The 15233-nt window shown below is 49.9% G+C and overlaps 1 protein-coding gene across 6 annotated transcripts in view; it reads right to left on the bottom strand.

The window, feature by feature from the left end:
- ZFHX3 (zinc finger homeobox 3) overlaps window positions 1-15233 on the bottom strand; it is a 511657-nt gene that overhangs the window by 22327 nt on the left and 474097 nt on the right. For 3 of the 6 annotated variants that reach the window (XM_040707006.2, XM_046899382.1, XM_040707009.2), the window contains 3 exons: window positions 12042-12149; window positions 3571-3704; window positions 3176-3379 (listed from right to left, as the gene is read on the bottom strand). In XM_040707006.2, the coding sequence (XP_040562940.1) occupies window positions 3176-3379; window positions 3571-3704; window positions 12042-12149 (446 nt within the window). The remainder of the gene's footprint in view (window positions 1-3175; window positions 3380-3570; window positions 3705-12041; window positions 12150-15233) is intronic. The other 3 variants (XM_046899383.1, NM_001293088.2, XM_046899384.1) reach the window with 2 other exon arrangements.

Below are 15233 nucleotides of genomic sequence, written 5' to 3'. Positions count from 1 at the left end.
CACTTCACCCTCATTAAGGGGCTCTCTGCTGGAGCGGTGCGGGCCTGAGCCTGGAGGAGAGGCTGCTGGGTGGGAAGATGGCGATCAGAGCACAGCGTGGCCGAGACGCCATGCGCTACAAACCCAGCCACGTTTGTGTGCAGCTGGGGGGGATGAGGGCTCCCAGAGCCCCCTGCACCACTATGCTGCCCCTGGAGCCCTGCCCGGAGCCGCTGGCCGCAGGACAGCCCCAGGCTGCGTGCTGCTATGAAAGGACGGGGCACGAGCCACACAGATATGAGATGCTGAGCATAAGCAAGTAGCTGTTTCCATGGCAACAGACATATTAGACACTGCAGGTTCCTGAAAGGCGTCTGATAAGGTATTATTAACTGGAGCCTCCTCCAAATGCCAGATGCAAAGACACTGTGTCGAAAGGGACCTTGCTCCCATTGACTGGGCTGCGATTCACTCAGCAGCACCGAGGCCCGATCTACACGTCAGAGTAAGACACGAACCCAGAAAGCAACACTAAAAATCTCGCATGCTGCCAGGTTCTGCACAAGACATACTGATCTCACCAAATATTTGCCATATGAACCAAAAAAGAGCCATCTTCTTGACCCACATGCAAGTGGGATGTGAAGGAGAGTCAGTCTTTCTACCCAGACATACCTCCGGGTACAAAGCAAACAGCCACCCAGGGCCACAATGGCAGAACAAAGAAGGAAGATGATGAGCTCCAGAAATAAGCCAATCTCCACATTTCTCAGCAGAAGTGCTGCACACCACAGCAGAAGAATGAGGCCCTGCTCTAGCACAGAAGATGCAATGACCTAAAAGAACTGTCCATACCACAGCAGTTGCTCTGGCCGTGTCCCCTGGGCACTGCCCTGAGCTCTCAGGCAAGAGGCTTCTGTCAGTCTTTGTGTATCTGGGAGGGCAAACACCTGTGCAAGCACTAATTCACCCAATATGGGTTTGTAGACTGTGTGCCCTGCAGACAGCCCAGCCCAAACAAAGCATCCTCACATCAGCACAGCAGACACCCTTAGCAAACCGGTTAGGTTTACTGGCCTAAGAAAGAGGCTCAGCTTCTGTTTACTTCTCTCACTGGGTCAAAACATCTTAAATTTAGTTAGAGTCTAACCAAACTTGTTTAAGTTCTCAGAAGGTATTTGCACACTTGGGCATGAGCAATTAAAATGGATGTAGGTCCCAGCTGCTCTTTGTGAGGGGACGGTTCCTTTAGCTAGATGTATGCAGTGGTCCACCAGAGCAGAGCAACCCTTGCTTGAGCCTGCAGGTATAGACAGCCTGTAAACATTAGTGAACTGCTGTTGGTCTGTCTTCCTAAGTCTCTTTGCATTTTGCTACTCAGAGGATGCTGGGTGGGACCTGTCACCTTGGATGGTTTTTTAATGGGTTTTCAGATGAGGTGCCTGCTCGGATACGTGGAGTTTTTCCAGGCAGTTGCAAGCAGTTAGTCCAAGAGTGGTCACTGTGAGCCTTCGCTGCACCGTGACTCCCACAGAGCCTGGCAGGCAGAGAGAGGGCAGAAAAAATGAGAGGATGGGTGGCTCACAGAGCAAAGGGGGAAGATGAGCAACACAACTGCATGTGAGGAGACACACGAGGACTGGAATGGTGCTAGAAAGGGAAGACCAAAGAACGGTAAGAGAAAAGCTGGGTAGTGCTGCATTTGCTTGCTTAGTTGATGCCACAGAAAGTGAATTGATAAAAGAACAAGAGTATTATGACAAAAGTGTTATTATTGCCCTTCGTGATCAGCAATCAGCAAAGAAGGGAAAAACAGAGCTGGAATGCAGGAAAGAAATCACAGAACTGTCAGGAATTGAAACAAACACTTGTGTACTTGGTAACAAGTTCTTCAGTGCAGCCACAACCTCGCCTTGAAGACTGCATAAAAAAATACATCTGATTTGTGAGTTTATAACGGGTTTGGAAAATGTGCGTTATTAATTCTACCTGTATCTTAACCTGACACTAACAAATGGAAAGGCAACGTCGTGTGCAACCCACGAAAACGGAACTCATCAAAGAACGTGCTGGGCCTCCAAGTGACATTTACGGAAGCAAGCAGATGGGTGCTGTGAACGCTGCCAGGCTCCGCTCAGTGTGTCTGCGTGGAGGCAGTGCGGCCCACTGCCATGTCTGGCACACAGAGCCCCATGGGAGAGATCTGCAGCCAACAACACTGCTGGGGCAGAGCACAACACTGCCTCTCACAAATGGCAACCTGAATACCGCTGCTGATTTGCTATTCCTCACCAAGTGCTGGCTCTTGGGATGGTCAAACTTCGGTCCCAAAGCAGCACTGGAGAAGAGCTCCCATGCAAGACGCCTAACCACAATCTGCTGTCTGAAGTTTCTGCTGCACATCAGAAGCAGCACAAGCAGGAACAATCACAGCACAGACAGTGGCACAACTGACAATCTGCTCTAGAAGCAGAGCCAAGGCTCCACCTCCCTTGCGCTAATGTCAATGTATCCCTTGCTTAAAAAAGTGAACTGTTACACACACAAAAAAACCAACATTGCCACTTTGTATGGGGTGATTCCTGACTGAAGTAAACAGATCCATACTATTTCACAAAATCCTGACAATGATCCTCATTGAGTGAACGGAGTGCAGAACATGGGCTGCTCAACACGACTGGTTCTCCTCCAGCAGACGAGGCTCCAAGCAAAGCTACTCTATTACTTCTTAAAATCACATTCTAAGCAGGAACTTGATACCTAATTTCCTGTAACGTTACTTTAGTCACCCTGGCTGTCCTTCTCAGGAATTGTTAACCAACTCCTGAGTATCTTCCCTCTGCAACCCAACCAGCACAGCACATTCAGCTACTGCATCTCCCAGAAGGATCCGTGCAATAGTCCCATGCAATGACCTCAGTACTTAAAGGAAATCTTATTTATTCCAATCTCTTTGCAATGAGATTACTCACTCAGCACTGCAATATTGCTGCTAGCCACAATGCCCAAGCATGGACAAGCTAGTCTCTGCAAAGGAAACATGCAAGGACGGGAGAAACCTCGATGACAGAGCGCAGGCAGGTGAGGGAGCTGCCCCTGAGCTCACTGCAGTGAGCACAGCCCATGCAGGTCAGGTCAGCCCTTCACTCCTTGCATTCCCTGTGAAGGCAGCAGACATGGCTATGCTGTGACTCACCGTCATGATGAGCTTCTCAACGCAGTCAGGGGACACACTGTGCAGGTGAGTGAGGTGCAGCTGCAGGTGGATCTTGTTGTTGAGCATGTCCTGGCAGAGCGGGCAGCGGAGCATGGGCTGCACCGAGTGCTGGGTCATGGCGTGCACCCGCAGCCGATTCACGTCTGTGTTACTGTACTTGCAGTATGGACACTGGTACATCTGCAGAACAGAAAATGAATTGTGCAATTGTTACAGCTTTCCTCTTTCCTTACAGCCAGACTTTAGTAATTCGATGTCTTCTCCTGCAATCAGTTACCACCTTTCACCCTCTTTCATTTATTTTACTCTTTACTTTTGTCACAGATGAAACATTCACCCACAGATGTGCAAAAAAGCCGAGTGCTTGTCCTTACCTGCTCCGATTTGGTCTCTTCTGAAGTTTTTGACCATTTAAAGGAGAGAGGCGACTCAGAGCTGCTGGAAAACGGTACTCGTTTAGAGGATGCTGGAGGCTCCATCAGCTCCTTCTCTGCCTGGCTGGCTGGTGCTGCAATAAGAAGAGATTCACATCAGGACAGTCCCAAAGAGGCTGACGTTGGATGAAGATGGTGTTTCCATTTACACTGCTGTTTTTTCTTGAAATACGCACTGCCAAGTTGTGTGAGGATGAGTACACGGACTAACTCATAACCTACAAAGCCTACCTGGACACAGAAAGTTTGTTCTTGGTTATCCTCCATAGAAGGGGAACTGTGTCATTTATAGCCAGAAGCAGAGAAACCGCAGCTACTTATGCATGCTGCCTACAGCCTGTCAAGTGCAGGACTCCTTCCCTGTGCTTGTATCTGACACACAAATGCTGGGTCAGATGTGAAGACTAACGCGTCATTCCTGTGAGCAGCTGGGCAGGTGCGGCAGAGAAGGATGCAAACCCCTGGTTCTGAGCACCTGAAGCTTTGCATGTGAACAGCCTGGAGAGCGTCCGCCCCAGGGATGGCTGGAAGCTGTGCAGACTGTGTGCTGGGTGCAGTGCCACATGACCCCAGGAGGACGGCACCCACCTGCTGGGCCCACGCACCCCTGGGGACAGCGCACACTGCAGGCGCTTACCGGCAGTGGTCCCACAGAGCCCCAGCAGTGGGACCCAACCTGCAGGGCGCGGGATGAGCACATCCTGCTGTGTTTCAACGATGCAGGAGAGGAACACAGAAGCCACAGCGAGGCACTGTGCAAGTTAAGGCTCTCAGAGAAGGCACATCCCTGACCTTTCCCCCTCCCCCGAACCCTGGCAGCCTGGAGTACATAAATTTGTGGGACATCTATTATTTAAAAACTGTAAGGACAAGTATATTATACACAGCCCCCGTCTCCTCCTCCCCGAACACACATTCATAACAGTACTTTAATCTGTCTCGAATCGACTTCAAACCCATTTCGCCCTTAATGGGAGTTATTCATTTTCACTTGAAAGGTAATATATGACAGCTGGATATTTAATATGATGGATCGGCTGCCGATTAACAAGGCACGGCAGCATTCTCAGACTGGTCCCCCCATACTCTTCCCCCTTCCTCTTCTTCTCTGGGTGAGCTCACTGTGTCTGCACCTTGTTCAGAGGGTGCAGTCAGAGCAAAACCCAGGTAAACCACTTCCTTCTCACACACCCTTCATTTACCGACACGAGAAGTCTTTTAGAGGCACCACATCACAGTAAAGAAAGTGATCTGTATTTCTGTCCTTCCTTGCCAGGCCTCAGCCCTAAGCACCAGTCATGCAGAGCCAAACTAACTTCGTGGAATCACAGAATCATTCAGGTTGGAAAAGAGCCATGCAGCCGCTGAATTCAGTGACCCAACTGCAGACATTGTCCCATTGCTGCTGAGCGCTTCGTACAACCTCTGAAATCCTGACCGTGTTTCCAATTTCCTTCCCATAGGAAGCAGCCAACGTAGAATTCAGGAAAAGTGAAAAGCAGCTAAAATTTACTTTTACTTACCGTTTCCAAAATGCCCATTTTTCCAAGTGCACTTGATCCATCCCTAACTTCTATCCTTCAAAATCAGAATTATTAATGATTGTCCAGACCCCAGAGAAACCGCTTTGTTGCAGTGAATTGAAAAACACATACTGAATATTTCTTCTAAGTGTCACTTTTTTGTGCTGACAGCTCAGATGGGAATTTTAACTCAAGACCCAAGTTTATTGTTGATAAACAGCCAAATTCACTAAGTGACACATTCAGTCCACATCACAGATCAGAGGAATTAAGAGCTCTTTTCTGCCTGGAGAAATGAGGACGCACCACTCCTGCGGCTGCAGCTCAGCACCAGGCTTGGGGCAAAGGCATGGCAGGAAAGAAACATCTGTGCTTACAGTACGATGTATGACAAGTTACCTATTAGTACTTGCATTATTTTGAGCCTCTAAGTGGATTATTTCAGATTGCCTGGCCTCAGATATCTGTGTTACTCCACAAATGCACCTGGAAGCCCCGTGCACCAGGACAGTGCTGCCCTACTGGGGCCCTGAGGAGACTTCTCGCGCATCCTTGGCACCTCCCGCATTCCAGAGGATGAAGGGAAATCTCTCCGTGCAGAACGGGACGGCTCCTGGAGTGCGGCTCCTTCCTTCTGCCAGGTGTGTCCCAAGAAGCGGACTCCTCCTGGTCCGCCTGGGCAGGAGCTGCCTCCCCCACCGCCCAGCCATCAGGCTCTTTTAGCTAAAGCACCGCTGACAGCCCCTTCCATCTCCCAACCCAGCAACATAATGGAGAAGCCAATTAAATGATTATTAATTCATGCTGTTTTCCGTAAGCCAGAGGTTCTCATCTCCCTGCATTCCGTAAACCAGCTTGCCACTTGCCCTAGAAATTTACAGTGGGGTTTCTGCTATCTCCATTGATTTAGAGAACGGAACGACCCTTCCCCCACACCCAGTCTCTTCCCACCAAGTTCAGCCGTCAGCCTGGGAAAAAGTTTTCCAGCGGGTTGGGGAGCTGTTTTCATTGCGCGATGGAAAATAAAATTCCATATTTGGTGGTGCCTCCCTCTGCTCAGCTCTCCCTGACGTCTTCTTGGAGCTCCCCCCTGCACCACAAGCCCGCAGCTAGATGGGGCCGCCCACCCACAACAGCCCTGCACCGAATGCCCGCCAATGCAGGAGCATCCTTCCAGCAGCTCTTACTTTCCTCTGGAAATGCTGAGGAGTGGGAGGACCGCTCTACCTGCCCCACGCTCACACAGCTCTCACCCTGTGTATGCAGGGCCAGGCCATCCCCACAGCACCATGCATGGGGCAGCAGCAAGCTGCTCACTCAGCACCGGCCAACAGCAGGTGGGACACACCTGGAGACAGCATGGCATGAATGGACGTGGGAGAGGTGCTCCACCAAGAGACCCCAGCCACACAGCAGCTGTGAGAGCACAGCCTGGGCCTCCCAGAAATGGCACCTGGGTGTAGAGCTACAGTGCTGCTGGTTGTTACTTCTCGTGTTAATAATATATGGTTGGATGTTTCTTCCTGAAACGCTGTCTGTTTACATTCCCTATTCCCTGAAGGTACCATTCGTTCTAATAAGATGTTGTAGCCATACTAACAGGACTGTACATTGCCTGTTGCTCTACAGTACTTTTTCAAATTTGTATTTGGTAAATAACGCGACTGTATGATAGACAGAGGTGAATACACGAGGATCTGCAAGCACACCTTTGTACCCAGACCGTTATCACTACCTTTCAAAAATACAGCTCCGAAGATGGTCATATAATTCGTTTTTCTAATGCTGTCACAACTGCAGCCCGCAGTGTGTTCCAACCATGGAATTATCACTAAGTGTCCACACGAAAGGACCAAGTGCCACAAGGCTGCTCCGCACCACCACGAGCACCGGGACACAGCTCACGGCACAGCGGCAGCGCCCGCACCAACCCACAGACCTCCCACTGCCCCCCAGCATCGGCACCATGCCGGGGCTCCAGGGGGGGCTCCTGCAAACAGAGCAGTGCAATGCGGAGAGAAACGGCCCAAGCCATCTGGGCAAGGCATGCCCACATAATGACATGAGGAAGCTGAGTTCTGACCAGGCTCAGGGAAGACCTGGTTGGTACAATGTCACTCCACCTCAAGCACAGCAACACCCCACGCCTGCAAAGTGGTGCACTGAAACCTTACTTCCCAGCAGTGATGTCTAAGATCATGGGTTTAGAACTACGGGATATAGTTCATTTGTTTTACATTACAGAGGAAACAAGAAGTAATCTTTTATATCTACCTATTTCATATGGTTCTTGAACCAGCCATCAATCTGGGTGAATATTATATTTCAACTAACCTACCACGAGAGTCTATATCAACTCATTTACTAAAATCAATGTGTAGAGCTTGGAGATAGTATCAACAACAGTTCTTTTACCAACTCCTTGAGAAGAGCACAGGAGGGATGGGCAGTGCCAGGCAGTGCTGCAGACGGGGGAGCTCCTGGCCAGGAAGGGCACAAGCTCAGTGGAGATGCAGGCAACACAGATTCCATGTGCTGGGGGCATACAGCAGAAGTGCCTGAGAACAGGAGTGCTGACACAGCCACCAGCACGGCCTGCAGAGCACCACAAACCCAGTGTGGGGCCTTAGGGTGCTCCTGGCTCCAGCATGACCAGGGGCCAGCTGGGAACACAGGGCTCTGCTGGAGCTAGGGACAAGGCTGCCATGGAGCCATTGCCTCCCTTCACTTCATGGAAACCTCAGAACAGCATCTGCTGGCACTGTGTGAGCTGAGGGCAGCCCAGCTCTGAACATCAGGCAGCTTCCAGGCGGTCCCAGCACCTCAAGTCCTGGCCCAGCACTCCTCCTTGGCTGGAATTGGTGCCCAGGAACCTTTTGTGCTTTGTAAATCCTCAGGAAAGCCACAATGGCACCAAAGCTCCTGCCTCATCCCCGTCCCCATCCCACTGCAGGTCTCCTGCACACATACTCCAGGGTCAAGAGATGCTCCATCATGGCCCCCTGCTCTGCTCCCCGCCAGCTCTCTCCTTTTCTTTGCTCTGGTACCACTGAGCATTCCGGCCATTAAGTGCTCAACAAATGCCATATATTAAAAAAAAAAACAGAAAAAAAAGCGGCGGGGGGGCAGGGGGACAGTAATAGATTTCCGTCAGGATGTGCCTGACCTGTTTTTTTCAATTTCAGTAATTAGAAAGGCAGTGGGCCTGTAGGAATTATTCATAAACTGCAGGAGCTGTGCAGTATACATTTATGTTAAACATGTCAAATCCGATTGAAATCATGCCTGCCAGCACCATACTCCATAAACACACTTTTCTGCAACAATTTCCCAGCTCTCGGCAGCCCATTAATACCTCCTTTAATAGCAATCTACCACGGATTCGAATCAGGAACGCTCCATTGCACTAATTGCTCTGTGTTAGGTGAGCATCATGGATTAAAAAAAAAAAAATCATTAAAAAAAATAAAAGCCCTTCAGGCTACTCCTCCAGAAATATTTCATTTCAATCCATGCTTTAAATAGAGTTTGTTTCTTGCTTTTTGGGGAAAAAAATCTGATATTCTACATCTACAAGACTGACAGTGCATTAAGAAAGTCTCTTTCACAGCTGGGTCACCGCAGACCAAAGCGCTTCTCTCTAGCTAAAAAATACACGCAAGCATACTCCAAATCTTGCAAGCCTCACACAGAGCTACACGGCTGGGGTCCAGGCTCCAGCTGGAAATCACAGTGTGGAAGTAACCATTTACATCCTGACTTAAAAATGGAGTCAAGGAATGGCCACATTTCTTCTCTCTCTGCTTGTGAGAAGTCGTTCGTTAGTCATGATGAGCTAATTTCTAATGCTCAGACACTGGGCAGAGCATCCCTATGCAGCACCGTGGCGGGCAGGATGGTGGGCAGGATGGTGGGCAGGACCCCTGGGCAGAAGAGATGGCAGCTCTGGCAGTGAGGGTCACACTGCACTGTGCTCAGCAGCTGCTGCATCCCACTGCCACAGGAGACAGCAAGCAGGTCTGCACAGACATGGGCCCTACAGCCATCTCTCTGCATGGAATGCTCTTGGAGTCACACAACAGCTTTGCCTTCCAAGAAGCTCTGCTGCCTGTGACAAGTGTGCAGAGGCAGTGCATGCCCTGCAGAGAGCAAACCGCGCTGCACTTGGACACAGCTTGAAGGAGTGATGAGGAGATGTGTGAGAACTGAACGGAGGTAACAGGAATTCTTGCTTGGGATAGAGCTTTCCTCTCATGTACTTTAATGGAAAATGTTACTTTAAAAATGTTTTTGGTTAGGAATATTCTCTTCTAAAATAAGTACAAAAATGAATCAATAAATTTGTTCCGCAGCTGAAAACATTTTGGCAAACTTTCAATGAAAGCAGTGAGGTTTCTCCTTTCAGCAAACAGCAGACCCAGCACTGCCTGCCACAGCTGTGCCGTAAAGCAGACACACAAACCTGGCTCACTCCGGGCAGCCACACGAGGCCTTTTTTTTAGAAATCCCACCAAAATGATCGCGCTGTCTGCAGTTCAGAAACTGAGGTACTAAACTGTTAGGGAACGCGATGAGCAAATGGCAGCACGGCACACGGAGGACAGGTCTCGCAGCCTGCACTCACTGCCTCTGAGCCTGCACGGTCCCACCTATCTCCCCCTTTCACAGACCTGCAGCACCCGCAGCAGCTCCGCGGGGCTCCCAGTGCAGGGCAGGCTGTGCCCGCAGCTCTACTGTTCTTCAGGGAACACTTCTGAGGCGCCTTCCCAGAAATTCTGCTTCACTGTTTCACAAACTGCACCAGGAGACTTTTTTACTATTATCTAACCCCAACCTTCCTCCTTTCCATTTAGGGCCATTACTTCTTGTTGTCTATATCCTTAATACAGAGATCAAATTATTTTCTTCCATTCAGAAGCACTTTATGCACAAGAAGACTTATTTTGTCCTCCCCTCTTTTTGAGTCAGGTAAGCTCCTTTATTCCACTTTCTCCTCAGAGCTGACATTATACTGACCACGGTCTTTATTTCTGCTGATCAGATTTTCTGAAATTGCCCTACTTTCCCGACACCCTGAGCTCCAAAGCGGACACGATCCTGCAGGGGAGGCTTTCCAGAGCTGAAGAAATCCATCTCTCTTTTATAGTATTTTTATCTACTTCACAATTAAGTACTTGAGCTTCATTTCGAGAATGTCCTGAACAGCATTGCCAGAATCCTTCCTACGGAGAAGACACACGATGCTGACTGCACTGAGGCCTTCCTCACACGGAAGGAAATTGGGTCGTGTTGACATGATTTGTTCCTGACAAATCCGTGTCGACTGTTCCTCATCTCATTATCTTCCAGTCAGTACTTACAAACAGTTGTTTGGTCAATTCCCAGGAAAATCTGGGGCAAACGAAGCTGGCAGGTGTGTGGTTCCCCAGCCACTCCTCTACTTACAGATAAATACCATGTCTGTCCCCCTGCAGTACTTCCCTCATTTTCTGGGGCTCACAAGGGAGCAGCTGACAGGTCGGAGCTGTTGTGGTCGCCTCCTCAAAATGCCCAAGGATGAAGCAGTGGACACAGATGTGAACACACGTGGCTGAACTGAACCCTTTGCAAACTGTTCCTACGGCTGGACGATGAGCCTTCGCGCAGTGCTGCCAGCAGGGCTGGTGGTCTCTCACGCAGTTGGCCCATTTAGTCAAGATGGAAGCAGAGAAGGCAATCGTTCTTCAGTTTTGCGGACATCGGGGTTGATAGCCTTCCCATTGCTGAGCTGCAGACCAGCTCCTGCCTTGCAGTCTTCTTACAGCAATGTAGTGTTTGACTGTTTCCTTGGTGCTCCCTATATACTGGGATATCCCCATATCCTTCCCTGGCTACATCTCAACTTCCACAGTTGCATTTTGATAACCCTATATAGGTGGACAATGCAGTTCTGTGGTTGTCAAGACTAACATAACCTGGTTTCTATTCTCTTCCATGTCTGGGGTCCACAAAGACACGATGACACAGCCATGCTCTTCAAGGGAGCTTGAAAGCAGAAAATGCAAGACTGAGGGCTGATACCTGTTGAGCAAATCCACTGTACATAAATGATTTCAGAACTTCCTTTGCTTTCAAGTTCAAGGCTAGTATTGCTACACATTTGAAAGTAGGCCTTGAATTCAACAACACACGTGCAGAAACCTTGCTGGGGATTTGCACTTCAGACTGGCAGTAGCTCTGGATGGTGTTTGTCGAGATACACGCACTGCAGCCTAGGCTGCATTTTCCACTGTGTTTTCCTGTGAAGGCTTAATGAAGCTGTGAAATCTACCCATGGATTTTGCAAAGAGAAACCTTTCAGATTCCTGATCAGCAATGTAAGGGTTGTTATACACCTGCAGTTTGTTTCAGGATGTCACAGATCCAGCAGAAAGCAAGCAGTTAACACAGCACAAGCACAGGGTCTGCCTCTCCGCTGTTCTGTGTCAAAACCGGAGTTAGGACCACAATGGAAAAGTAGGTTAACAATCTCTCCAGTCTTAACTACAGGGTGGGGTTTCATGATATGCTTAATCCAGACTAAGCGCTGTCAGCTGCCAACAAGGGCAGTCCCTTTCTTCTCCTCCAATCCCAGCTGCAGATTCCCACTGCCTGTGTCAGGCCCAGCACCACGTGAGAACAGGCGAGCTCTGACCCGCGGCCCCGGGGCTGGCAGGGGATGCATGAGTGACCACGGCTCAAACTACGTGAGTGTGTTGCAAAGCTACACCCGAAGACTTCACAGGACCTATGTCACAATGACAGCACTGTGCAGCATGGTTGTTTAAGGAAAGAATTTTGCACAGTAGTGCTCTGCAACTCCCCGCTTTCCTTTCTTAGATTTAAAGATAAAGAGGGACCAAAACCCACCTGTCCATTTGCTCTGGTCCTTGTCCCCTGCACTCTCTTGCTCCTTGGCAGGTTCTTCAGCATCAACAGCTGTTTCATTGGACCCTTCTGCATCTTCAGTGGCTTCTTCTGAAAAACAATAAGCAGAAAGTGTAACATAAAAACGGCAGTCAAGCCGGAAGATCAAGTAACTGCCACTGAGGAACAGAGCACAGCTGCTGGGTGCCACGTGTTGATGCCACCCAGCATTCTTCGATGACCACCTACTAGCTGGTCAAGAAAGAGGCTACAGAAGATACTGGGAGGAGGAAGTGAAGAATCTGGCCTACCTCTGCTACTTACAGCTACTGATGTCCCATGCAGTGTAACAAGCAGAAGAACAACTGCCTGGAACGAGAAGGGTCTACTCAGCCATGCCATAGATCACAGAAGTGCTGGGGCCCAATCAGAGCCTTCAGCACCTTCAGCCTCATCGCTTCCCTCATCCCCAGCTCAAGCTCCTAGGACTGGATGGCACTGCACAGTGCTGACCCTGACCACTGAGAACCCCAGATCACCTCAGAGCAACACGACTCACTTCTGCTCAAAGTAGGGGGCAGAGGACATGGCCCTACACAGAACATGGGAGGAGGCTGCTGAGGGGCCTTATTTTCATCCCGGCCATGGGAAAAGCTCGAGCACACATGCAGCGGCAGTGCAAAAGCACGAGGGAAAAAGATGAAATGCTACTGCCCCAACCATGAACAAAAGCAGTGCTGTGGCTGCACGGGGCATATCGACACGGCTGAGCGCCACTCCGCGTGCAGGCACCCTCGTTAGGCAGGACACAGGGAGCGAGACAGCTGTAGCTGCCAGACCTCTAACACCAGGATGTAACAGCTACATTATCATCTAACATCGCGGGTATTTATGTATAGTGCAGGCAGCTCGGCAGCTACCATGTAATTGACGGGGGCGACATCAACAGTGGGAGGAAAGGGTACTTTTAAGCCATTATATCCTCTTTTAGGCAGGAGAGTTCATAATTTTAACTTGCATTATGGTCATGGTAAATCCGAGGCTATCCTGAGGCTTTATCTGAACTACCCAACCAGTGAAATCATCTCCCTCCAAACATCCTCCTCCTAACAACGACAGGGCAAGAAATTGGGATTAAAATATGTATATTAGGAGACTGCAGATACTCAGCAGTGCCCTTTGAGAACGTGGCAACTTAAATCAAGGAGGAACTTGCAAAAGCATCCAGAGATCAGCAGTGATATTAAGAGGAAGCGTAGTGATTTATACTCCACCTCTCTTTCACTTTTTTTTACAAGCTAAAGACGCTTGAGAACTGCAGGGATCCCAGGAGTCTTCTCCCGAGAGAACAGACCCCAGAGCAAGAGGCACCTCTGGGGAGCGCGCCTAATGCAGAAAGCCATGTGTTACTGACACAGAGGTGAGACGAGCAATCTGCCTGGTGAGACGAGTAGTCAGGTTTACTGGAGAAAGGGCTGTGGCATCCGCAGTTGGGTTCCCATTTCAGAAATTAATATTCCATTTTTTCCCTCACTTGCAGAACAGCCCCCCCCAAGCCCACTGCCTTGCTGCCTTCAAAACGCTGCGGTGCAGGGCAAGAGTGCGGCTATTTATCCGAGGCAGCTGGCGTGAAGAGCAGATTTATGCCGGCTTGATCAAACCCCTTCATTAAGGGTTGTCTATTGCTGTGTTAAACCCTCGCTAAGGACACCCAGGGGGTCCCAGCTCCCCGCCCCGGCTGCCCGCGGGCACTGCGGGCACAACAAAGCTGCCCGGCACGGCGGCACTCCCGGCTGCGACCCGGAGGTGTCAGCATCGGCATGGCAGCAGGACGGCTGCTGGCTGCCCGCTCAGACGCTGTCTGGGCTCTAACCTGAGCATGTGGAAATAATATACGTCTTCAAGTGCACTGTCTGGTTTGAGGGAAATAAAATAGGACATTCATAAGCAGTTACACCATCTGTCTTTATACCATCATCATCATCAACAAGGGGAAAAAATAGCTCCTTAAAATGGATGAAAGCCCAGGCTGACAGTAACCGGAAAAATGTGAGCTATGAATACCAATAAAGGTAGCAAATGATTAAAAAACAAGGCTACAAATGGCAAATCCTTCTGCCCTGCTCAGCGTGCAGCCCCTCATTCAAGGCGCAGCCTGTCTCACTGGGCAGCCCTTAACAAAGCCACCAGACAGACACTCATACCAAGCGCTCGCCAAGCCCCGTTCCTGGAAGCGGCTCCTCTCTGAGGATGAAGTCTGCCTCCTTGGCTCAAACACTCCTGTGCTGGACAGGCAGGCAGAAAAAAAGCACACACATGCTCCAAAACATCCTCCTCCTCTCTCAGCTCTATGCAATTTTTTTCTGAAGAGCAATTTTTAAAGCAGGATGAGAAGGGAAGAGAGCACAAGATGCATGTGCCCCGGGAGGCCCAGCTGGGCTGCGGGTCAGCAGCAGAAGCTCCGCGCACCGCTGCTGCTTGGCTCTGCGCTCAGGCTGTCTGTGGCCTCCCCGGTGCTGCTCCTGGGGCTGTGCTGCAGCCATGCTGGTGCTCCTGGGGGGCTCTTGCAGCTGGGCCCTTGTGCTGCTGCCGCTTGCACAAGGATGTGGGGCAGGGAAGCGTTAACTCCAGCTACCTCGTGATGCTCTTCCAACAGATATTTTTGGATGGCTGGATTCAACTTTGCTCGCTGTGCTCAACCTAACTTGTCCTGCAGCCATCGGTGTGTAAACCAAATGCAGGGATGGTTGGGAGTACGCCCTCCGCCACACCAGCCCTCAGTTGGCCAATGGCACCCAACCACCCGTGCTTTTGCATTTCTTTGGGGCATCTTTCAGACAGAACAATGCCAGTAGCACATCTGGTGAGGAAAGGTCCAATTTTCTACTTGATCCGTTGTACATGCATCATGGAGTTGTTGAACTCAAGTTTTCTTCCATTTTAATTGTCTGCAAATCCCAATGGCATATTGTTCTCATGCTGTACTCTAATGGAGCTGACTTCTGCCTTTACCTAAAGCCCGACAGCCAAGACATGAGCAGGAAGAACACCTCACGGTCAACTCCTAAAGGCCAAATGGTCAGTAAGATATGGGAAATTTATTTCCAAATAACAACTCTTTGAGGCTGCAAACACTGTCAGGACTGATTCACTTTACAGCTTGACTGTATTTTCATTAACGGGATTGATAAAAAC

This window comes from Gallus gallus, chromosome 11 (genome assembly GCF_016699485.2).
Source record: "Gallus gallus isolate bGalGal1 chromosome 11, bGalGal1.mat.broiler.GRCg7b, whole genome shotgun sequence".
Lineage (NCBI taxonomy): Eukaryota > Metazoa > Chordata > Aves > Galliformes > Phasianidae > Gallus > Gallus gallus.
The sequence above is the reverse complement of the archived record's forward strand: the minus strand, read 5'-3'. Positions and strand labels throughout refer to the sequence as shown.